Here is a 27,699-nt window from a genome sequence, read left to right on the forward strand (position 1 = left end):
CCACTGCCCTTTTCTCGATCTTGATATCTATATCACTAATGGAAAGCTGAATACTAAAATTTATGATAAAAGGGATGATTTTTCATTTCCTGTCGTTAATTATCCGTTTTTAGATGGTGACGTTCCCTTGTCACCATCTTACGGTGTTTATATATCTCAACTTGTACGATTCGCTCGTGTATGTAACAATGTTTTAGATTTTAACGAGAGAAATTTATGAATTACTGAAAAATTATTACACCAGGGTTTTCGATATCACAAACTAGTCAAAACATTTACTAAATTTTATCATCGGTATAAAGACATCATTCGTAAATATAGCTCAACATGCAGACTTCTAATACGTTCAGGTATTTCACATCCAATTTTTTATGGAAATATTCTTTTTAAAGCACAAAGGTGTCAGTATTCACCTCAGAAACTTACAAAACCTTTGAATAGACTTATTAAGAAGGGATATAATTACGATACTGTTGTCAAGTCATTAAAGATTGCATATTTTGGCTTTAATATTGAGTCACTGATAGGGTCTTTGCATCGGAACTGAACACATTTATTCTAAAAACCGTTGTTGGCATGACACGGGTTATGTTCTTCTCATATATGTTATGATGGTATGGTGTTCATATGATGAAATCATAATCTTTCAGTCAGTTTAATTGAAGTCGGGAGCTGGCATGTCAGTTAACTGCTAGTAGTCTGTTGTTATTTATGTATTATTGTCATTTTGTTTATTTTCTTTGGTTACATCTTCTGACATCAGACTCGGACTTCTCTTGAACTGAATTTTAATGTGCGTATTGTTATGCGTTTACTTTTCTACATTGGTTACAGGTATAGGGGGAGGGTTGAGATCTCACAAAAATGTTTAACCCCGCCGCATTTTTGCGCCTGTCCCAAGTCAGGAGCCTCTGGCCTTTGTTAGTCTTGTATTATTTTAATTTTAGTTTCTTGTGTACAATTTGGAAATTAGTATGGCGTTCATGATCACTGGACTAGTATATATTTGTTTAGGGGCCAGCTGAAGGACGCCTCCTGGTGCGGGAATTTCTCGCTACATTGAAGACCTGTTGGTGACCCTCTGCTGTTGTTTTTTATTTGGTCGGGTTGTTGTCTCTTTGACACATTCCCCATTTCCATTCTCAATTTTATTCTGCATATCTTCTGAAATTACACAACAGAATTTCATGCGTGTTTGAACTAAATAATCTGTTGAAATTTTGTTTGCTTAGTGACAATGTCGGGCTGTGAAGTATGTGAGCGTGCTCACAAAGGTTCTTTGATTACACACAGTCAATGCATTGTCTGTGCTTCCCAGATACAGTCTGTATGCATTTTCTTTGTTGTAAATTAAATTAAGTTTATGTATTGTACGTCGTTCTTAGTCTTTATACATTGTTTATATGCTTTGACTATGAGTCTAAGATACTTCTATTGTCGGTATATCTTAGATTTAGTCGGTTAACACTGTCTATGGATCAGAGACACAGTATGTATGCATTGTAAGTTGTTCCAAGTTGAAATAAAAGTCTGTATGTTTTTCCTGTTACTGCAAGATAAAGTGTGTGCACTGCCTGTGGCTCTTATATACAGTCTGTATGCATTTTCTGTATGCTTTATTTATGGGTCTAATTTTTAGATACAGTCTGTATACAAACTGTATCTCTGACCCATATACAGTGTCCAAAAAAACTCTGTTTTAAGATCTCTAACCCATGTACAGTGTGAAAATGATCTTTGGTTCTAACATGCATTTTGTTTGATTTGCTGAATGCTTAGTATATATTGGTTTCGATATATGGTCTGTATGTATTGTATGGATCTTATATATTTGTATTTTTTTCCATCTGATGAGTAAGCCTTTTTCAACTGATTTTTATAGTTCGTTCTTATGTTGTACTGTTACACCAAAGTCCCAGGTTATTGGAGGTTTGGGATCCCGCTAACATGTTTAACCCCGCCACATTCTCTATGTATGTGGCTGTCCCAAGTTAGGAGACTGTAATTCAGTGGTTGTCGTTTGTTTATAAATTGAGATGTCGGGACTCGAGATGAAGGACATTATCAACAACTTTTCATCCACTGACACGATTCAGAATGACAGTAAACTCGTAGCTCTATTTGGTTAAATGAAAAATAATGATACAAAAAAAAATAATGAAAAAAGAAAGAAAAAAAAACAGAAGAAAAGAAAAAAAAATCTTAAAACACCTACATGGATGTATAGCAGGTCTCAAGTTTTGAAAAACTCTTTCTAGGGTCACTAAAAGTATCCACCCTGGAGGGTAGCCTGGTCAAACATTAATAGCGTCCAGGATTTAAACCCAAATATGGCGTCGGCGTCTCGATGTCCGAGTAACATGGTCCAACTCGAAGTTTGCGTCTTGATTTCAGGGTCGACTATGGCGTCTGCTTTAAGGCCCAAATATGGCGTCGGCGTCGGCGCCAACTTTCGAATATGGCGTCAGCGTCCGACGACCACCTTAATGGGGGTCATTCTGTCCCACAAACACTACTGTTGTCTCATTGGCAATCATACAACATCTACTTTTTTATATTATATATATATTATCTATACGTATATATTTTCTATATACGAATTTTACATGTTTAGATGATGCAATGAAAATTCAGAAGATATGTGGTAATATTGCCAATGAGAAACTTATCCACCAAAGACAAAAGAATGTGAATCAGCCATGAGTTACACATATGTATTCATGTAAAATGCTATTAAAACCCATTCCTGACTAGATGTGACGAAAAACGAAAACAAACAGCCCGATTAATGCTGAAACGATAAACGTAAAATCAATATCAAAGACAGCAACCAATAACAATACAGTGCTCCTATATATCGTCTACCAACAGTATTTATCTATACCTACCGTCGGTGGTTAACATACAATATAGTGCTCCTATATACCGTCTATCAACAGTATTTGTCTATACCTACTGTCGGTAGTTAACATACAGTATAGTGCTCCTATACACCGTATATCAACAGTATTTGTCTGTACCTACCGTCGGTGGTTAACATACAATATAGTGCTCCTATATACCGTCTATCACCAGTATTTGTCTATACCTACCGTCGGTGATTAACATACGATATAGTGCTATTATATATACCGTCTATTAAGAGTTTTAGTCTATACCTACTGTTGGTAGTTAACATACAATATAGTGCTCCTATATACCGTCTATCAACATCATTTGTCTATACCTACTGTCGGTAGTTAACATGCAATATAATGCTCCTATATACCGTCTATTATCAGTATTTTTTCTAAACCTACCGTCGGTAGTTAACATGCGTTATAGTGCTCCTATATACCTTCTACCAACAGTATTTATAATGAAATTCAAAACAGTGTGGCTGTGGCCATTGATTGACACATTAAATTCATCCATTGACTGGGACAATTAAGGTGAACGTTTGTATGTAACTACCAATGCTCACTATGTACTTTTTATAGACACTTAAACTATGGGGTCACCAAAGGTTCTCAACAACTTAATAAAGTAATTCGAAAAACTAATCAGAAATAACACGGTGTTTTGATTTATATCAATTATATAAATCAAAACATAAAGGTTATTCCTGATTAATTTTTTTAATTATTTTATAATTAAAGGCGTTAAGAAACCTTTGCTGACCCCACAGTTTAAATGTCTATCGTAGGTACGTCGTGAACAATGGTCGTTACAGACAAACGTTCATGTAAATTGTCCCAGTCAATGGATGAATTTAATGTGTCAATGAATGGCCACAGCCACACTGTTTTGAATTTCATTCTATCTATACCTACCGTCGGTGGTTAACATGCAATACAGTACTCCTATTCACCGTATATCAACAGTATTTGTCTATACCTACCGTCGGTGGTTAACATACGAATTAGTACTCCTTTACACCGTCTATCAACAGTATTTGTCTATACCTACCGTCGGTGGTTAACATGCAATATAATGCTCCTATATACCGTCTATTATCAGTATTTTTCTAAACCTACCGTTGGTAGTTAACATGCGATATAGTGCTCCTATATACCGTCTACCAACAGTATTTAACTATACCTACCGTCGGTGGTTAACATGCAATACAGTACTCCTATTCACCGTATATCAACAGTATTTGTCTATACCTACCGTCGGTGGTTAACATACAATATAGTGCTCCTATATAACGTCTATCAACAGTATTTGTCTATACCTACTGTAGGTAGTTAACATACAATATAGTGCTCCTATATACCGTCTATCAACAGTAGTTGTCTATACCTACCGTCGGTAGTTAACATACAATATAGTGCTCCTATATACCGTTTATCAACAGTATTTGTCTATACCTACTGTCGGTAGTTAACATACAATATAGTGCTCCTATATACCGTCTATCAACAGTATTTGTCTATACCTACCGTCGGTGATTAACATACAATATAGTACTCCTATATACCGTATATCAAGAGTTTTAGTCTATACCTACTGTTGGTAGTTAACATACAATATTGTGCTCCTATATACAGTCTATCAACAGTATTTGTCTTTACCTACCGTCGGTGGTTAACATGCAATATAGTCCTCCTATATACTGTCTATCAACAGTATTTGTCTATACCTACCGTTGGTGGTTAACATGCCATACAGTACTCCTATATATCGTCTATCAACAGTATTTGTCTGTACCTACTGTCGGTAGTTAACATACAATATAGTGCTCCTATATACCGTCTATCAACAGTATGTGTCTATACCTACCGTAGGTAGTTAACATACAATACAGTGCTCCATTACACAGTCTATTGACAGTTGTCTATACCTACCGTCGGTGATTAAAATGCAATATAGTGCTCCTATATACCGTCTATCAACAGAATTTATCTATACCTACCGTCGGTGATTAACATGCAATAAAATGCTCCTATATACCGTCTATTATTAATTTTTTTTCTAAACCTACCGTCGGTAGTTAACATGCGATATAGTGCTCCTATATACCGTCTACCAACAGTATTTATCTATTCCTACCGTCGGTGGTTAACATGCAATACAGTTCTCCTATTCACCGTATATCAACAGTATTTGTCTATACCTACCGTCGGTGGTTAACATACAATATAGTGCTCCTATATAACGTCTATCAACAGTATTTGTCTATACCTACTGTAGGTAGTTAACATACAATATAGTGCTCCTATATACCGTCTATCAACAGTATTTGTCTATACCTACTGTCGGTAGTTAACATACAATATAGTGCTCCTATTTACCGTCTATCAACAGTATTTGTCTAATACCTACTGTCGGTAGTTAACATACAATATAGTGCTCCTGTATACCGTCTATCAACAGTATGTGTCTATACCTACCGTCGGTAGTTAACATACAATACAGTGCTCCATTACACAGTCTATTGACAGTTGTCTATACCTACCGTCGGTGATTAAAATGCAATATAGTGCTCCTATATACCGTCTATCAACAGAATTTATCTATACCTACCGTCGGTGATTAACATGCAATAAAATGCTCCTATATACCGTCTATTATTAATTTTTTTTCTAAACCTACCGTCGGTAGTTAACATGCGATATAGTGCTCCTATATACCGTGTACCAACAGTATTTATCTATACCTACCGTCGGTGGTTAACATGCAATACAGTACTCCTATTCACCGTATATCAACAGTATTTGTCTATACCTACCGTCGGTAGTTAACATACAATATAGTGCTCCTATATAACGTCTATCAACAGTATTTGTCTATACCTACTGTAGGTAGTTAACATACAATATAGTGCTCCTATATACCGTCTATCAACAGTATTTGTCTATACCTACCGTCGGTAGTTAACATACAATATAGTGCTCCTATATACCGTCTATCAACAGTATTTGTCTATACCTACCGTCGGTAGTTAACATACAATATAGTCCTCCTATATACAGTCTATCAACAGAATTTGTCTATATCTACCGTCGGTGGTTAACATACAATATAGTGCTCCTATATACCGTCTATCAACAGTATTTGTTTATACCTACTGTCGGTAGTTAACATACAATATAGTGCTCCTATATACCGTCTATCAACAGTATTTGTCTATACCTACCGTCGGTGGTTAACATACAATATAGTGCTCCTTTATAACGTCTATCAACAGTATTTGTCTATACCTACTGTAGGTAGTTAACATACAATATAGTGCTCCTATATACCGTCTATCAACATTATTTGTCTATACCTACTGTCGGTAGTTAACATACAATATAGTGCTCCTATATACCGTCTATCAACAGTATTTGTCTATACCTACCGTCGGTAGTTAACATACAATATAGTGCTCCTATATACCGTCTATCAACAGTATTTGTCTAATACGTACTGTCGGTAGTTAACATACAATATAGTGCTCCTATATACCGTCTATCAACAGTATGTGTCTATACCTACCGTCGGTAGTTAACATACAATATAGAGCTCCTATATACCGTCTATCAACAGTATTTGTCTATACCTACTGTCGGTAGTTAACATACAGTATAGTGCTCCTATACACCGTATTTCAACAGTATTTGTCTGTACCTACCGTCGGTGGTTAACATACACTACAGTGCTCCATTACACAGTCTATTGACAGTTGTCTATACCTACCGTCGGTGATTAACATGCAATATAGTGCTCCTATATACCGTCTATAAACAGAATTTATCTATACCTACCGTCGGTGATTAACATGCAATAAAATGCTCCTTTATACCGTCTATTTTTTTTTTTTCTAAACCTACCGTCGGTAGTTAACATGCGATATAGTGCTCCTATACACCGTCTACCAACAGTATTTATCAATACCTACCGTCGGTAGTTAACATACAATATAGTGCTCCTATATACCGTCTATCACCAGTATTTGTCTATACCTACTGTCGGTAGTTAACATACAATATAGTGCTCCTATATACTGTCTATCACCAGTATTTGTCTATACCTACCGTCGGTGATTAACATACGATATAGTGCTATTACATATACCGTCTATCAAGAGTTTTAGTCTTTACCTACTGTTGGTAGTTAACATACAATATAGTGCTCCTATATACCGTCTATCAACAGTATTTGTTTATACCTACTGTCGGTAGTTAACATACAATATAGTGCTCCTACATGTGTATATACCGTCTATCAACAGTATTTGTCTATACCTACCGTCGGTGATTAACATACAATATAGTACTCCTATATACCGTATATCAAGAGTTTTAGTCTATACCTACTGTTGGTAGTTAACATACAATATAGTGCTCCTATATACCGTCTATCAACAGTATTTGTCTTTACCTACCGTCGGTGGTTAACATGCAATATAGTCCTCCTATATACTGTCTATCAACAGTATTTGTCTATACCTACCGTTGGTGGTTTACATGCCATACAGTACTCCTATATATCGTCTATCAACGGTATTTGTCTGTACCTACCGTCGGTGGTTAACATGCCATACAGTACTCCTATATACCGTATATCAACAGTACCTGTCTATACCTACCATCGGTGGTTAACAAGCATTACTGTACTCCTATATACCGTCTATCAATACTATTTTTCTCTACCTACCGTCGGTGTTAAACATATAATTTACAGTGCACCTATATACCGTCTATTATCAGTATTTTTCTAAACCTACCATCGTTGGTTAACATGCAATATAGTGCTCCTATATACCGTCTATCAACACTATGTTTCTAACCTGTTTCTATACCCACCGTCGGTGGTTAACATGCAATACAGTGCACCTATATACCGTATATCAACAGTATTTGTCTATACCTATCGTCGGTGGTTAACATGCAATATAGTCCTCCTATGTACTGTCTATCAACAGTATTTAGTCTATACCTACCGTCGGTGGTTAACATGACATATAGTACTCCTATATACCGTATATCAACAGTACCTGTTTATACCTACCATCGGTGGTTAACAAGCAATACAGTACTCATATATACCGTATATCAAAAGTATTTGTCTATACCTACCGTCGGTGGTTGACGTAAAATATAGTGCTGTCTATTAAAATTATGTGTCTATACATACTGTCGGTGGTTAACATACAATAAAGTGCTCCTATAAACCGTCTATCAACAGTTTTCATTGATACCTACCGTCAATATAACGTATTATATGGTCCGTATTATATAGTGCTCATATATACCGTCTGTCAAAAGTATCTGAATTTACCTACCGTCGGTGGTTAACATACAATATAGTGCTCCTATATACCGTCTATTAACAGTATTTCTTTATACCTACCGTCGGTGGTTAACGTAAAATATAGTGCTCCTTTATATACCGTCTTTCAATAGTATTTCTTTATACCTACTGTCGGTGGTTAACATAGAATTTAGTGCTCCTATATACCGTCTATCAACCGTATTTGTCTATACGTACCGGCGGTTGTTATCAAAACAAACTATTTTCAATCGACAGTCCAAAGTTTCGTATCTATACTTCACTCTGAATGACCGATGACATTTATTTGACCAGTAACATTCCCTATTGTATTCATTATTTAGTTTTCTCCCTGAACTTGTCTGAAATATTTGCGGCTGTACTGATGGCAAACAACAATCAATCAATTTCTTAAAGTACTTCTTAATCTAAATAATATATTATTTTTTAATCTAACCAGTAATATGTGATCGGTGAATGTACGTATGACAATTACGCCAATTTTGAAAAAGCATATTTTTTTTCATTTGCGCACATTGACATTTTTTAATTTGCGCCAAATTGATTCGAAAGGTTAGGTCTGATAAATTTAGATGATAAAATTAAACTTGTTTAACCAAACGCAGCAATTCAATGAACACAAGCTACAATATAGATAAATGTGTATATAGACACATGTTGAGCTCATGGGTATCATCATTTAATCACACTTCTGGTACCCGAACATTTACTTTCATATATGGAACCGATGCCATAAAGAAAAAAACAGGCTTTAACTTATAAAAATTTTAATAAAAAAGGGGATGCTTTATTGTAGGGAAGATATCACAAGGTTGCAGTTCAACAGAAGTGTTGCATGACAATACTCAGTTAAAAAAGATTTGTGCATATGCAAATGTGCTTTTTATGTCAAACTGTTACAATCTTATTTTATAAAGTGCTACTTCAAGTGTGATGTACACTTGCAATAAACTTATCCTGCTTTCAATCCCCCTCCTCCTCCCCGTCACGTGTGAGCAAGTGGCAGGTGGCAAAAGGCCAGAAGGAATATTTTTGTTATTATCTAAATAAATTATATACATCTTATATGCCTCATGACTTGTGTTTACCTGTTAATTTGTGCAAATGAAGAAAATAAATTTGGCGCAAAGAAATAAAAAAAAATAGGCGCTAATTAAGTGCAGATTGGCGCAAATGGAAAAAGCCGAAGCAAATATAATCTTTTCTCGTATCAAGATTTCAAGATGTTATTCTTAACCTCAGACACATACTTGTGTACAAGAGGACAATAATATATACAACCATATTAAGATAACACATAGCGAGACAGGAAAAACGAAACACAAATACATAGTATATTTTAAAAGACCATTGGTATAATTAGATTAAGTATTTTATGATTTTCTTCACGAAAATTGATAATTTCCTTTGAACTTGTACGTTACATATAGACAACAAGCCAGTGAATTTCTTCTTGCTTGGATTCATTACATAGTTATTTGGTACAAACTTTGATCTAAGAGCAGAAACATCAGCATTTTTACAGGTAAACAATATATGAAACTCATCCCCTATTCCCTCATTACATAATGTACATATTCTATTTTCCCTCGCGATCCCCGCCCATCTACCCGTCTCAATAGGTAACTTCAAATTCGAGCTTCGAAGTATAGATATGTAATATCTGTCCTTGGGTAATAATCGCAATAGATACGGTTCCAAACCAAACTCGAGTTTGAATAAAGAATAGAATTCACCCATATCAGATCAAATTGGTGTTTTCTTTCTTTTTTTCGTTCAGTTTCATCTAGTCCATTTGTTCATTTGACTCTGTCTCCATCACGGCTAGGATGCATTTTAATTTATAATGTAAAGTCGTTCAGGTTTTTGTTTTATTATATAAAAAAAGAAGATATGGCATGATTGCCAATGAGACAACTCTCTAAAAGAGACAAAGTGACACCGGAATTAACTATAAAAAAAAACTTTAACAGATCACGGTACGCTGACGGTACAGATGTCTGTAAATTCGGAAATTAATGCGAGGTTTTTATTATTGCGACAATAATTAAGACTCGCATTTTGAAGTATTGCGTTTGAATTAATCGAGATTTTTTCTTAATCGTTGTAATCAAATCTCATTTCAGGCTATAATGACACTCATCGCATTAAATATCTAATAATTGCACGCAACAAATTTACATTCAAAGTCTATGAATTTGATGTATATTTGACAAAATTAGTTCGTATAGTTGCCAAAGATTCTATAATTAGTGTATTATTCTCCCAAGTTTATTTGAAAAGGTATAATTCCTCTATACAAATGGCAAAATCTTTCATAAAATATCCAGTAAGTTGAATAAACGTTTACAAAATCATCCCAATACAGTTTGATTTATATATTCACTTTGCTATTCCGTTCTTGCACAGTGATATAGTTCATTTTGCGTCATCCCATATTTTAGCAAAGGGAGATTATCTCAGGATCACCGTTACATTAGTAATAGCTCTCGTACATAAAATAGTTAGCTCGAACTGTATGAGCCTGTGTGAACAGGGGCGGATGCAGGAATTTTCGAAAGGGGGGTGCTAACCCAGGGAACCCAGGGCAAAGGGGGGGTGCAAAACATATGTCCCGATACAAATGCATTGATCGGCAAAAATAAAGGGGGGTGCGCACCCCCGGAACCCCCCCCCCCCCCCCTGGATCCTTCACTGGTGAATCTGATCTTTATATTAAAAGTGCATAAATGGTTCACATATAGGTCTTATTTAAACATTAAACAGTATCAAAACAATTAGTGCATTATAATATAACCAAATAGGCATGCAAAAAAGAATCAATAGGCAAAATATGCTTGTCTACCGTCTAATTCTAATTGCTAATATTTACTGTATTGTACATAGCTCAATTCCATTCCATTCCATTCAATTTTATTTATTTTTTAATTTTCAGCAGAAAACAGTATTTCTAACAATTAAATTGAATTAATTTGATACACGGTAATCACTCTCATGTTTTTATTTACATCGCTGTCAATCATCCGGTAAAGATGAATATTCATTACTACCCTCGGTAGTTAACGTCCCTCGATGGTTAACTTTAAGTGCCTACATAAGCGGCATCACTAGTCAAACAGCTAAAGACTTCTACTCAAAAGTGGCAGCCAGTCAAAAAGTAATTCTTGTTTTTCATTTTCTTTTCTAGAAAACTATACATTTAATGGTTTTTCTTTATTTTAAATTTTGAACCAGTTTATGATGAATAAAAGGAGATGTGGGGTTATAGGTCCATGTAACCCAACTACAAAACTAATTAAAAAATATTAAGAGGACATCATAAGACGAAACCGAATAGTTACGCGTGACATGGACAACAGTTTTAAAACTTATTGGTTTTAAAACTATAATAGGTGAAATTACAATAAAAAGTACTTTCAAAGTTCGAATTTAAAATATGAAAGATCACAACATCAATTTTGAATTCAAGCCGATATAATGTTCAAGTTTATCAATTATTATTAGGAATCAATAAAAATCGTTGTAATATTGTATACATGCATCGTGTATAGTATCTTTAATTTAATTCAAATATTTTACTTGTTATGTAATATAGCTTCTATACTAACTGAAAAAAAACTCCTGCTATCTAGTTTTAAGTATGAGGTGGTATATTATTACATGTGATTGAAAAAAGGATTGAAATTCAAAGAACCACGTGTTATGTTGTCTGGTACACGTACATTTAGGGGACGACCATTTGATATTCTGGGGGGTTGGGGTTGGGGGTCGGGGGGTTGCAAGAGGATTTGTTTTTGATCGGTTATTTATTTTTGTAAACTAAGTGGACAGATTATTCATTTTGTGCACTGTTGAAGCAAGATTTTTGATTTTCATTAAAGCAAGGGACTGATTATTCATTTTCACAACTATATTTATGATATTCAAAAACATACAATTTTTAGATGATTTGTTTATTATAAATAATACATGTATAGTCAAGTCATTATGTACCATTTAATCAGAATTATTCATCATCCTTTGTAGAAATGAATCTTTTATATTCCCAACTGCATATACATGTATTGCATACATACATAGTATTAAAGTTTGGTTGTAACTTGCCTCTATTAAAAATATTGGCTAACAAATTTCGCCGAGCGGAGCGAGGCAAACTTTGTTTTTTGAAGGGTTTTGGAGCCACTGAAGGCCCAAGAAGCTATAGAACAAATGATGCAAAATCATGCTTTCTGGGTGTTCCAAAGACCCTTTCATAATCTGAAAATGCAAGTTTTGTTTTAATAATTTTTGACAATATTTTGGTCTCGAAGCAAAATGTATAAATTCAGTGCAAGACTTAAGTTTCTAGGGACAATATCAAAAGACCAATGTGCATGATAAAGCAAAATTGGAATTCACATAGTTAAGTCTGTGGATGCTGTTTTTTGTAAACTCATGATCAAGTTCATAACAAAATTACTAGATTACAAAGTGAATGCAACACTAACAGAATACAGAAGGGCAATCAATGAACAAAAGACAAAAAAAATCAGGTCTACGTATGAGGGAAATCAGAACTTACTTCTTGCAAGGCACTCGCTATGAACACAATTAGATATGGAGAAAGACGTTTGGTTTTGAAATTTCCTACATGAGGCATTTGCCTCAATGAAGTTACGGCCCTGTTAAAATAAATGTGAGGTAAGGTTTCCTGAGACAATATACCTCAAGTTCAATGAACCCAATTTTCAGACATTTCAAGTATATTTAAATAATATTTATGCTGTTATTATTAAAAATTTGGGAAGTGTTTCCCGTCTTTTTTTTGGGAAAAAGATGAACTTATGAAGAATCTGGTGCTATCTCATGCTTTCGATTAGACCGGCTGAGTTATTTATTTTCAATACATTTCAAGTCAGGTAATATATTTTCAAACTACCACAGAACAAACCATTTATTTTTGTGATTATCAAGGCTGAGTTTTTTATTTTCCAAATCCTCTTGCCCGCCCCCCCCCCCCCCCCCCCCGAATATCAAATGGTCGTCCCCTTAAACTGTGTACGACCTTAATTTTGATCTGGATAGACAAGAAATCATCGTTTGATATATGACAGAACGCATTATAAGATGGACGAAGATAAAACAGATGGTAAGTTCGTTGATATATATAACAAGTACACTTCATTTGAACTTCTTAGAACATTTAATGATATTTTTGTGCTATCTATATTTGCCGTTTATCATTTTTGCTTATTTGATTTTCAATTTACTAGGTAATATCAAATGTAAGATGACGTGGGTAATACATAAATGAGGCAGCAAACCAACAACACAAACATGAATTCTTCAACAATAGGATGAATCAAATAGGCAAAACTCTATATCTGCTGGTTTCTATAAAATGGGTAAATAAATTGAACAGAGACAACCAGAGATCCGAAACCATCAAACTATTATCAGTATAGCGTAAATATTGGCAGCAGAATTACATCCTGAAATTTAAAAGAAGCTATCTTAGAATCATGACTTTTTATCATTTGTTATTTGTTTAAAACTAGGTCCCACTAAATATCAGTACTTTATTTGTGTCTTTAGTGTTTCTGTTACTTGATTTTCTTGTTTAAACCCGATCTGGTGAGTTTACATGTGTTGCATGGTTAAGGCGAAGAAGAGGTTGGGGAGCCATCAAACATGTTTTACTACGCAGTATTGTGTATATACTGTCTCAAGTTAAGTGCATGTCTGTAATGCCATGAATATCGTATGTGACTGTGTATCATATTTTGCTTTTTATTTTGGACAGAAATTAGGCTGATGATTTTCTAATTGGAATTCCTATACATTGAATTTTGTCGCAGCCTTTTATATCTTGCTAAGAAATATGGTTTTGCTCATTGTTGAATGTTGAAGGCCTTTTGATGACAAAAAGCTGCTAACATCTACGTCATTTAATCTCAGGTGGATAGTTATCTCATTGGCAATCATATGCATCTACTTATATAAACATATTACTACATTGTATGTGCGTTTTTATGTCCTTTTGTGTTTCAAATGGAACGATTTTTGTTAATTTTGATAGTAACTCTTCATTATACAAGACAAGAATTACATAACTGAACCATGTCGAACATAAACTTAACCATGACATGAATGAACCAAACCATGACACAGATATTTCAGTAATTTTGAATTGGTTGTAAAAGTAGGTATTTTTCAGAATAATTGACCACAGTGTTATATCACGAAGATATATGTGATGTAACAGTCTGTAAGAAAATAACGTTTTTTATGCACAATAAACCAATTAGCAACTTTTAAATTTTGACATACGCAAGCTTTGTTCTGTGTTAAATCATTAACCATATGATAAAACTTGTGATGTACAAACATATTTACTTTATATAAAGGTACTTTCCAGCTTGAATTAATGATCAGAAGCTCCGTTTACAAAATATCCCAATGTTTACATTTTTGCATTGATTGTCATCAAAAAGACTTAACACCGTCATGTCAAACTTATCCAAACTATGACAAAATCACTGTACTAAACGCTCCTCGATATGACGACCTTACTACCCGTGACCTCGTCTTTAACTATTTCCTGATGTCATGTCATCCCACAAATATATAATTATTGTCATTTTTATATCATATAAAAAAGAAGATGTGTTATGAATGCCAACAATAGTTAAAGAAATTGATTAATATAAAAAAGAAGATGTGGTATGATTGCCAATGAGACAACTATCCACAAAAGACCAAAATGGCACAGACATTAACAACTATAGGTCACCGTACTACCTTCAACAATGAGCAAAGTCCATACCGCATAGTCGGCTATAAAAGACACCGAAATGATAATGTAAATCAATTCAAACGAGAAAACTAACGGTCTAATCAATGTACAAAAAAAATAAACGAAAAACAAATATGTAACGCATAAACAAACGACAACCACTGAATTACAGGCTCCTCACTTAGGACATGCATACAGAATGTGGAGGGTTTAAACATGTTAGCGGGACATCAACCCTCTCCCTTACCTGGGAAAGTGGTGTAACATGTTTACAATGTCAATTGGTTTTGTGTCATGATGAAATGTTCAAACGGAAGACTTAAATCGGAGAAGTCTATTTTTGTTTAAACAGTTATGGATCAAAACTGGCATTGACTTTGATAACGATATTGATAGAAAAAGAGGAAGGAACTAAACCTTATACTATACTTATACTTAAGATGTTTTTAATAAGGAGACAATCAGAAAAAGTAAACGATTCTGCATCTTAGTACAAGAAATAACATTCTTAGACATCTAATATATCGACATTTCCCCCTGTCCACCACACCAAAACACATACAAACACCTTTCAGTCTACTTCAAATCATACAGCCGAGAAAAATGTTGCTAATTCAAGCAATCTCTACTACATATTAAAAGTAAGTGTCCCTCCCCCGAGTTTAAACTAGCATGTAATGACTTGAAAAATTTTAACTGCTACTCATTTTTATTACTTCGACTTGGCAGTCACACCACATGTATTTATGCTTATATAGTTAAACAAGTCATCTTTCTTCCGAAGTAAAAACTGTGAGAAACAGTTACAATGATAAGTAGGAGATTTCAACAGCCAATCTCATAGTTTGGGGTACAACACAATAGACAAAAGAGACACGATTGGCAATACATGTATAAACGCCATCTTATTCTTGTCAATGACCAAACTGATATACCAACCTTCTGTTCTCGCCGCTGGCACACAACAAGAACAACCAGACCTAGCGTTATGTACTGAAGATATCAACCAGAATATCCGTAAAAAGGTATGTGAGCAGCTAGGGGCAGTGACCATCGCCAAGTTTACTATCCATCAGAAGAACAAAAAACACTTGTTAATGCTTAATTACTAAGATGGAATAACAATAAGGCAAACTAGGGAAATTTTAAACAAGAGCAAATAAACTAACAAAGGACATAATGACTAAAGGAAAGAACATCAACAATATTGTCAAGATATGCAATGCAAGGATAGAAAGAGCGACAAAAGAAAGAATACTAAGGGTGTGAAAAAGGATTACGAGACATACTGGTCCAATGAATTTCAAGAAACACATGTTGCACTCACAAGAGAAAGAGAAGAAGCTGAATCAAACCCAGCCAGAAGGATAACATCAAACTCCAACTTAGCAAGGAAAAACACATCAAAACAAAACTTGTGTGTCAGAGAAGAGGATGGAGAGAAAAAACATCATCTCTGAATATGGAGAACAAGGATGTGGAACTTGAAGAAAGCACTATAGGATGGGGGAGGTAAAGGTCAAAAGATAACTCTAGAAGTTGAAAAAAAAACTACAGGAAAACCAACATCCAAACTTTACGTAAAAAAGAAGTAAGAACAGAAATCATAGAAAGACAGAAAACACCAGCACATGAGATCTACAATGTATGAGATGAAACAATCGTTAAGAAAGCTAATAGAAATAATCTCCAGGTCTAGATAACATCACAAATAAGATGCCTCAACACCTAGGGAACTTAGCACTAAATACTTTGCTGGACATATTCAATCTTAGCTGGAGACAAGGACAAAGAAAGGTAAGAACAAGATATCGTTTTTTATGCCTAACAAGCAGCTGTTGTAAATTGTTCGAGCGCACAATAAACGAACGCATGCACATGTACTTAAAGTCAGAGAACATCATTGGACAAGAACAAGCTAGTTATAGACAATACAAAAGCACAGGAAACCAGACTTCACATCTATCGCAGGTATTTTAAAATGCCTGAAAATCTAAGAAAGTAACGCTGGCTGTCTTCGTAGATCTACAAAGAGCATTTGATAAGGTACGGAAAGATGGACTCCTTTAAAAAATTCTTAGATATGGCATAAGTTGAAGAAAGTACAAATGGACCAAATCGTACTTGTACAATTGTAGAGTCAGAGTGCTGGTAGATGGGTAATGTTGACAGACAGTACTTCTAAAACAAAGGGTCCCACAAGGAAGAGTATTACCACCAACTCTATTTATACTCTTTATGAACGACCTAGTACCAGACCTGCCAAAAGGGGTACAATCAGTACTTTATGCAGACTATCTTGTTCTTTGGTGCTCATAAGATTATGCAACTAAAGCTAAATGCAGAATACAAACAGCTTTAGATATCATATTCACATGGGCTGGAAGCAAGTTAACTTGTACCACTGGGAAGTCGTACCATTCAGAACTCGTACCACTGTAAACTCGTACCATTAAAAATATATTAATAAATACGATGTTATATGGGTTTTTGTTTGTAAATTTAATAAAAATAAAGTTGAATTACTTGAATTTTATACTGGATTTTAATGAAAACTTAGACAAAAATAGAGAATGGTTTTTTTTTAAGCTTTATTGCTTAAACTAATCTTTCACAACTAGAACTTAATCCAGAAGAAAGTTAAAACATCGCTTTAAATAACTGTACCTTAAGTAGAATATATATATCCAAATTAAATCAATTAAAGCTGTAATCCATGATCACAAAATGAATGCTATGTTCACAATTGTTGAAAGCCATGTGCTTTTTGGCGGGAAAATTCGGGAACCCCTTAACACATACCCAACTATATCAGTCCTATTCAGGACCGATAACTCTGTCGATAGATATTATCGGGTATACAATATTGTTGAAACCAGACCAATCGTATTATACGTCTCTGTTGACATGTATACAATAACTTCTTTATTGTTTAAACTGATCTTTCACAACTAGAACTTAATCCAGAAGAAAGTTAAAACATCGCTTTAAATAACTGTACCTTAAGTAGAATATATATATCCAAATTAAATTAATTAAAGCTGTAATCCATGATCACAAAATGAATGCTATGTTCACAGTTGTTGAAAGCCATGTGCTTTTTGGCAGGAAAATTCGGGAACCCCTTAACACGGGAAACAGTTACATTTCATTGTTATTTATAGACAGTAAGAATTTAATTTTGGAAATCATTTTGATTAACTGCTAAGATTTATTCATGAAAAATTAATATTTTCTTTGGGTAAAACTGATAATACTTTGATAATCTACATCTGCCACGGTATTTTCTATCCAATAGACCAGGAACATTAGCTACAAATTGGTCATTTTATTTTATTTTACTAACTTAAGAGGTATTGTGTGAAAGTAACGTATATCATGTATATATTCATCATTAAACACCATTTAAATGCATATAAACAAGTTGGTACGAGTTAGCAGTGGTACGAGTTTGCATTGGTACGATTTTTTTTTTTTTAGTGGTACGAGTTGACGTTGGTACGAGTTTACAATGGGACGGGATAACTATAATTTTCATTTACTCGAATAATTCTGCGCCCTCTAGCGGCCTATAGCCTATCGAGGTTAATGTAGCAATCGGAGATTAGACGGAGATCAGCGGAATATAACGACTGACATTATTCGGGTTAAATTTGCATGGGCTTAGCAGTGGTATGTTACCACTAATAGAGAAAAACAACTTGAACACTCTTCATACTCTCTCCCATAACCCAATCTGTCAAAATGAAAGACCAACAAACATACCTTTGGGTAACTTTTGACAAAAACTAAGGCTAGGAGAAATTTGAACATCGTGAGGAAACTTGCAGGAACACTTTTGAAAATGGGATGCAAATGAAAACCAGGTGCTCCGCAGGGCGCAGCTTTATACGACCGCAGAGGTCGAACCCTGAACAGTTGGGGCAAGTATGGACAAAAAATTCAAGCGTGATACAGCTCTGAATTTGGATTGTGATCAAATTTTTGACATTACATGGGTTTTTTTTACACAAAACAAATGTCAAGATTTTACAAATCAATTAAAGATTTCTTCTTCAAACTTTTTAAATCTAAAATTAAATAGTTGACACAGCATAGGTTTCTGACACAGAATGAATGTGGTCTAATGAACTTTTTTTTTTTGCCTTTGAGCAATTCACTATGCTGTTGAATATTAATCCTCTCAAAAAAATGTTTGAAGAAATTTTCTTTTTATTTATGAAATCTGAAATGAGAAAAATTTAAATCCCCCCCCTTTTTTTCACATCCCTGTTTCCCTTTTTCCAAAACTGATATCAATTCAAATTTCGAATGGAGTTTGCAACAATAACTACTCTTTTAAATACATCATAAAATATTAAAATGTAAAATAAAGTGCTTGTTATCACTGAATGGTAAAGATTGGTTGGTAGTAAAAGTGAATATACATTGTTTATTGTATAAAACAATAAAAAAAACTTCATCCGCAACATTTTATATTGGCAAATTTCCAATGAAGTTATTTACATAAAGTTATTGGCAAATAAAAATAGAAAATGACATCATAGTCATGTCTGGCAAATGTCCAACATACATTATCTAAGAACATTTTAGATAAGATAAGGAAAAAAAGCTTCATCAGCAACATTTTATATTGGCAAATTTCCAATGTAGTTATTTACATAAAGTTATTGGCAAATAAAAATAGAAAATGACATCATAGTCATGTCTGGCAAATTTCTAACATATATTATCAACTACTATTCTATACAAAGAAAGATAACTCCAATTGAAAATTAATCGCTATTGTACAATATTGTGCAATTAGATATTTCTTGCTATTGTGCAATACTGTGCAATTGAAAATTTCTTGCTATTGCACAATACTTGATATGGAATCCTGATTTGGACCAACTTGAAAACTGGGCCCATAATCAAAAATCAAAGTACATATTTAGATAAAGCATATCAAATAAGCCCAAGAATTTAATTTTTGTTAAAATCAAACTTAGTTTAATTTTGGACCCTTTGGACCTTAATGTAGACCAATTTGAAAACTGGACCAAAAATTAAGAATCTACATACACAGTTAGATTTGGCATATCAAAGAACCCATTTATTCAATTTTTGATGAAATCAAACAAAGTTTAATTTTGGACCCCCATTTGGACCAACTTGAAAACTAGGCCAATAATTAAAAATCTAAGTACATTTTTAAATTCAGCATATCAAAGAACCCCAAGGATTCAATTTTTGTTAAAATCAAACTAAGTTTAATTTTGGACCCTGTGGACCTTAATGTAGACCAATTTGAAAAAGGGACCAAAAATTAAGAATCTACATACATAGTTAGATTCGGCATATCAAAGAACCCCAATTATTCAATTTTGATGAAATCAAACAAAGTTTAATTTTGGACCCTTTGGGCCCCTTATTCTGTTGGGACCAAAACTCCCAAAATCAATACCAACCTTCCTTTTATGGTCATAAACCTTGTGTTTAAATTTCATAGATTTCTATTTACTTATACTAACGTTATGGTGCAAAACCAAGAAAAATGCTTATTTGGGTCCCTTTTTGGCCCCTAATTCCTAAACTGTTGGGACCTAAACTCCCAAAATCAATACCAACCTTCCTTTTGTAGTCATTAACATTGTGTTTAAATTTCATTGATTTCTATTTACTTAAACTAAAGTTATTGTGCGAAAACCAAGAATAATGCTTATTTGGGCCCTTTTTTGGCCCCTAATTCCTAAACTGTTGAAACCAAAACTCCCAAAATCAATCCCAACCGTTCTTTTGTGGTCATAAACCTTGTGTCAAAATTTCATAGATTTCTATTTACTTAAACTAAAGTTATAGTGCGAAAACCAAGAAAATGCTTATTTGGGCCCTTTTTGGCCCCTAATTCCTAAAATGTTGGGACCAAAACTCCCAAAATCAATACCAACCTTCCTTTTGTGGTCATAAACCTTGTGTTAAAATTTCATAGATTTCCATTCACTTTTACTAAAGTTAGAATGCGAAAACTAAAAGTATTCGGACGACGACGACGACGACGACGACGCCGACGCCGACGCCGACGCCAACGTGATAGCAATAAACGACGAAAAATTTTTCAAATTTTGCGGTCGTATAAAAATCATGAAATAACAACCCATGTGAAGACAAATTTGGAAATGTCATCATCCAGACATCAGTTTACCAAAGATGAACAGACTAGCACTATTACGAAAACACTGACAATGAGTATGCTAGAAGACAAGTACCCTACAGAAACCGGGCCGAGAGTATATACATGTACAGATGGGTCAGTCACAAATACCACAACACAGGGAGGTCCTGGTATATACCTTAAGTGCATCCACGGAGATCAACAGTCAGAGGCAAAACAACATGCCTACATTGTTCAAACTACAAAGCTGAATAAGAAGTCCTTACTCATGCTGCACACTCCATCAAAAACAAAATCGATAACACTACTCAAGTAGTATTCCTGACTGACGCCCTCTCTGTGCTACAAGCTTTAAAGAACGACAAGCTACCTCATCTCTAACAAGCTTTATACGTCATCGAAAGTAGATACCTTTACACTGCCAATATAAAAAAAGAAGATGTGGTATGATTGCCAATATAAAAAAAGAAGATGTGGTATGATTGCCAATGAGACAACTGACAACAAGAGACCAAAATGACACAGATATTAACAACTATAGGTCACTGTACGGCCTTCAAAATGAGCAAAACCCATACTGCATAGTCAGCTATAAAAGGCCCTGACAATGTAAAATAATTCAAACAAGAAAACTGCCGAGTTTATTCCAATAAATTAGCAAAGCATGGTGTCTGTTGACACACTCTCAATTTCCATTCTTAGTTTCATATTTATAATTATTATGGTAAAATTTCTTGTATTGTATACTTTAAAAAGGCATCAATAACCCACTATAAGTTGCTTTTTTCAACTCTATTTAGATACAAATATAACATAAAACTAATTTTTATTATTTAAGTTAATTTTATTTAAAATATATTATCAGTAACAATTATCTCCTATAAAAAGAATCATAGAAATAGACTCTATAATAAGTTAACAGTAACTAAAGCAACACACTCTCAGTAACAAGATCAAGTTTTACAGCAGAAGTTGCAATTTTAATTGGAAGGTTAAACTGTTAATGAGGTATTGAATATACTGTGGATGCATTTTAATTTATTTTCATGCATACCAATTTTTCTGGATTGAGGAAAACTTACAAGTTTGTGGATATTTAATTTCGTTAATTTTTTAAAGTCTGCATACAAGCCAAAAGTAAAATAGTAATTCTAAAAACATTTAAATTTGTGCTTCACATTTTTAAAACACAAAACCCACAAAAAATGGTATCAAACGAAAAAAATAAAAATCCACAGTTTTCAGAAACAGCTACTCTCATCTCAACACCATAACAACATCTAGAAGTGGTTTACTATAAACAAATGTGCAATATTTTAAGCCTTAAATCATCCAGAAAAGTTAATAATTTCCTCTCATTTTATTTGTAGTTCATGGTAATGGTGTATGATTGGTATTAGTGTTTCTAGTAAAAACATATCCTACTTCAGTTTCTGTTGTCTGATGTAAAATTACTAACACACAATATATTATACATCTTTTAAAAGAGTCATACAAATTAGAATAATAGTTTAACAGATTGTAAATAAACTGGGAATGAGGACCATTTAAGTTAAAGAGGAATGTATACCCTACTGTACAAAATGTATACAATGAGGTAACAATAAGGTCAGTAGAATTAATGTACGTTTTCTTCAGGGTGCGCTTTATATGCAGGTATATTATATGCAAAACAGTGAATTAAATGACATAGAAGTTAATGACACAGAATAAAAGATTTGGATGATGATGTATATTTTTTTTATTATTTCATTGTTATAACACAAATCATTGTAATCATTGTATGAAATTTAAAACCAGCAAGGGTCCATAATTGGATTAATAAAGTATTCTTATTCTTATTGAACCAATGCTTTTGTATGCTTTGTTTTGATGAGCAGGAGTATCATACCATACCTGCCAACTTTTCAAAATGCCCAATGGGGTTTTGCGTGCAAGATGGCTGTCATAGTCCTAAAAAAAAAACTTCAAAGGGGCATTCAAATACATTTTCATGTTGTTTTTTGGCCTCTTCACACTTTTATAAGCCTAATGTCATTGTAAAACTAATTGTTTTGTTTAAAATTGTGGACAAAATTGCTCTTTCAAAATTTCGATTTGGGATCCTCAATGGGGGAAAACCCCCACAAATAGTGACAGTTGGCAGGTATGTCATACTTTTGTGTATTTAATATAGGTTAAGGAAAATTGATTAACTTTTGTTTTGAAATCAAATACTTCATGCCACTAGTAAATTGTTGGATGATACTGTTTAGTGTGTGAAAAAAAGCTCTATGATAGGAAAAAATTATTGTTTCATACTTTTAATTTAAACTATAAAATGATTATATTAAACAATACAATGAACACATTCTAATTAGATATATAGGCATCATCTAGATCTTTCTTATAGAATGTAATAAAAAGAAACATTAAGTAGTTAAGGTATCCTCCTACAACAAAAATAATCTTAAAACATTTGAGTTGCGGCAGATAGAAATAGACCTTATGTTTAAAGTGCACATATACATGTACATTATAAGTCTTTGATTAATTTTGGAATATTCAAAATATAGCAGTGTGAGTGAGTAATGAATATTTAAAAATCAGCGCAAGTTAATTAAGTAGAATGTCTATGAGGAGGTGCTTTTTTATTCTGTACAAATTTTATATGTAAAAATATATTTACACTATAAACTATTATGCATATTAAAAATTATCTACAAATTTTAAAATAAATTAAAAGTTTATTCTGTTTACTTTCAAAATTTTAAATTATCAATATCTACTTGGTATCACCTTGTTGATATAATCACATTCAATTAGTTTATTATATTGCACATACTAGAGATCATTATGCTAAGATCACCTTATATTGTATTCTATTTATTGTCAATTCATTTATTTTCATGGGGAATAAATTTTCATGGATTGAGGTAAACTTGCATTTTCTGAGACATCTGATTTCATAATTTTTCAAAAGTCTCCATACAAGCCTATTTAAATTTTGTAGTTGGTTGAACACTTATAAAATTGGTAGTTAATTAATTCCCATGAAAATTGGTATCCTATGAATACTAATGAATCCACAATATTTGTAATATATGTATACAATTTTCAAGCTTATTTAAAAGCTATCTTATACACTCTTCCATAAATTGGACGAAATTGTTGTCATTTCCAGGATTACTTTTTTCTGAAAATATTATAGTCATTAAATTTTACAACTACGGTACAAAAATTGTGTGTGTATATTAATGGTCCAAATGAGTACATAATCAAATTCAGCACAGTGCAAACTTCATTTTGATATTAAAGATGATGTTGAGTTTAGGTAATCATAACAATTGTTTTTTCATACCATCAACTAATGAAAGTTTATGGCAAATATTCTTAATAGCTGCGATAATCAAGGTTTACAGTTTTCTAATGTATGGTGATCATGTTTAATTTCTAAAGTAGCATTTCAAAATTGACAATAATCACAAAAAATGGTGTGTTTGAATTGCAACTGTACATGATAAAAGTTGTTGAATATCTGCCAGAGACAAGAGTAAAAAAACTGTGTGTGATTTGCAACTGTACATAATACAGTTTTTCAACTACCTGCCCATGACAGGAGTAAACTTTTGACTTACTGAACCACTAAAAACTGACCAATTTTATAATTCTGACTAAAGTGAATCAATCATTCAACTGTAAATTCATGTTTTTTTTCATCAGGATTCTAAGTCAGGTATTTACCCAAATATGAATTCAATTAGAATTAATATAAAATTTTGTACGACATGGATCAATAGTATTATAAACAATAATAAATGGCACCATCTATGAGACAAATTGTACAAAAAAAATAAAACTGGCATTTACTACAAAATCGATGTAAAATTTATTATGGCAATTAATATTTTGTAAACATTAACTGCAAAGATTGGCAAAAAAGCTAACAAATTGGAATAATAAATCAAACGCCCTCTTTTCAGACTTAAAAGTCTGGATTTGATTTATTTTTCATCATACAAAAAAAGTTTATTAGGCAGGTAAGAGTTGTCTCCCATTTTAGAAGTTTTTTTCATTCTTTTTTTGTATTTAATACAGGTACTTGTTTTCAAAATTTTACATGACCATAGTACAATCTTCATTCTTCTATCATACATTTTAATTTCTATTTTTTTAAACTTGTCAAATATCTTAAACATTTTTTAAAAGTTTATTTCTAAAAAGGAAAATATGCAACTCTAGTCATGCTAGCATTTAATGGCTTTGATATTTTCATGACTATAAATTTTTACTGACTCTTATTTCTTTTAATTTTTTTTTTAAATATTTCTGTATTTTTTTTTATTGAAAATTGAAAAATTGGCAAATCGAAAAAAAAATTAACAAAAGAAGTGGAGACAACTCCAGCTAAATGACATGAAGGAATGCTAAAGTTATGAAACAGTTCATTTGTGTCTGTTACTGATAAAAACATAATGAGATCTTTTGTAAATGTAAAGGATGGGGAATGATAGGATTTCATAACTTTTATGTTTTTTTTTTCTCCATAAAGTATTAATTGTTGTTAAATCATCAAATTAGTCATTCAATATAACTTCTTTTTTTCAAAAGAATCTATTGCTTTTTATTACATTGGTTGCAACGCATTATCATAATTTCTCAGTAACATAAAAACCTGTAATTAAATAAACGTGTGACCGAACAACACTGATAATTAATTCTTGCTGTGTGACTACTTGCATTGGTGGATTGATGTGTTATTCAATTTGTTTTTCTATAAATACAATGTATAAATAAACATGTCATGATACTTTTAATTAAACTATGTAAATTGAAAGGAAATATCTTCTTTACAAAGCATTACTATTTATGTGGAGCCAATTTCTCTAGATCTTTGTCATGATATAATTCTATGAGAAACACAATATAGTTTAAGATTTCATATTTGCAAACTTAAGGTGGTACCTAACACTTTAACTAAAATTAATTTGGATCGTTTAATTTTCTTTAAAATTTGATAAAGTATTTACTTTGACCCTTTAACAAAAATATAAAAAAAATCAAAAGATTTGAACCAACCGTTTAATCAGAAAAATTACACTGGTTATATAGCAGTTTGACAAACACTTATTTTGATCATTGAGAAGCTTAATATTCCCTAATGAACACAACGTCATTAAAACGTTCTGCTGATTTTACAGAGTTATCTCCCTGTAGTGTTAGGTACCACCTTAAAAACAATGACCCTAATAATAGCAAATCAGTCAATTTATACAAGAAAAAAACCCAGCTGGCATCAATGAGTAAAGATACTCGTATGGTATCAATAAATAAATGTCTTAGGTTTAACAAAATAGTGTCTTTATAGCATTAGACTTTTGAAGAGCAGTGTTAGCTGTTGAAAAAAGTCATAGCTTTTATTTAATGGTTCATTTACTAAAAACTTAATAATTATGGAATGTTGTGAATATCCTAAGTGTAAGTGTAAATAAATAATTCTTGGTCAGGTTTAAAACATTTCCTCATGTTTGTGATTTTAAATCAAACATTGTCTCTAGAGGTTATGTTTTTCAAACAATCTGAACCAATTGCAGAAAACTTGTTAAGGAGCTTCCGGACATCACGATTATGTGTATGCTGTAGAAGAAATATACCATATTTTATAAAATTATGTTGCAAAATTAACAGAAATTAATTATATTTTGCATCATAAATAGCAATAATAAAATTATTTTTGTAATAAAACATTTAACGATGGAATGTCTTCATATAACTAATCACCAGATTTTGTGTGAACACATATTTAGTTTGTTAATCAACAATAAACTTCAAAATGAGGCTGGAATATAAAAATTCGTTGCAATCACATTCTTTGTGTGGCAATTGTTTTCAATGGACTCTCATATGAAACCACCAATTCACTGTAGTTGACCAACTGCTTTCTTGAGCTTCTTTGAATTTTTTCCTGAATTTTTCTAGAGCCTCTTCTTGTGTCGAGTTCAAGGCAAGAACTTCTTTAATGTAATCAATATCTGAGACATTATTGAGCTGAGGTATTCCTGATGAGAGCATCATCATAAACAACTGAATCAGTAGGTGTGCTCTGCTACGAATGATTAAGTAAGCTCTCTCACAAATTTCTTTAAAACTGAAAGTATAGAAAATAATTTTTATTACAGATATCAATAGAACTGTAAAAAACTAATAATAATCAGTAATAATTACTTTTATCTTACCTCCTAAACATTTCTAGGAATATGATTGGTTAAAAGCGACCTCATGGAGACCGTGTATATTCCATATTAGGTTAGTAGGGAGGCGGGGCTTATTTAAATACACAGTTAGTAGTGGATTTACGACTTAGGCACTGTTTGATTATTTAAAAGTATTGAAAGTTCTGTTTAATATTGTTATATCAAGGTTGTTGATAATAGATATTTATCGTTTACATTAGTTTTTACAATAAAAGGGTTATTGCATGAATATTGAGGAATATTGTCCCTCGTAGAACATATATTGCACTCGCAAGCTT

The 27,699-nt window shown here is 32.9% G+C and overlaps 2 protein-coding genes across 17 annotated transcripts in view; one reads left to right on the forward strand and one right to left on the reverse strand.

Moving 5' to 3' along the window:
* Window positions 1-27,699, forward strand: part of LOC139501381 (protein mono-ADP-ribosyltransferase PARP12-like) — a 275,921-nt gene that overhangs the window by 123,256 nt on the left and 124,966 nt on the right. The gene's annotated exons all lie outside the window — the stretch shown is intronic.
* LOC139501379 (phosphatidylinositol 4,5-bisphosphate 3-kinase catalytic subunit beta isoform-like) overlaps window positions 22,953-27,699 on the reverse strand; it is a 40,691-nt gene continuing 35,944 nt past the window's right edge. For 9 of the 16 annotated variants that reach the window (XR_011658539.1, XR_011658538.1, XR_011658537.1 and 6 more), the window contains 2 exons: window positions 26,398-27,315; window positions 22,953-26,119 (listed from right to left, as the gene is read on the reverse strand). Coding sequence is in view for 7 of the 16 variants with exons in the window: in XM_071290420.1 (XP_071146521.1) it covers window positions 27,057-27,315 (259 nt within the window). In the remaining 9 variants the exon portion in view is untranslated. Of the gene's footprint in view, window positions 27,316-27,699 lie in introns of all 16 variants that reach the window. The other 7 variants (XM_071290420.1, XM_071290419.1, XM_071290422.1 and 4 more) reach the window with 2 other exon arrangements.

This window comes from Mytilus edulis, chromosome 13 (assembly GCF_963676685.1).
Source record: "Mytilus edulis chromosome 13, xbMytEdul2.2, whole genome shotgun sequence".
Taxonomy (NCBI): Eukaryota; Metazoa; Mollusca; class Bivalvia; order Mytilida; family Mytilidae; genus Mytilus; species Mytilus edulis.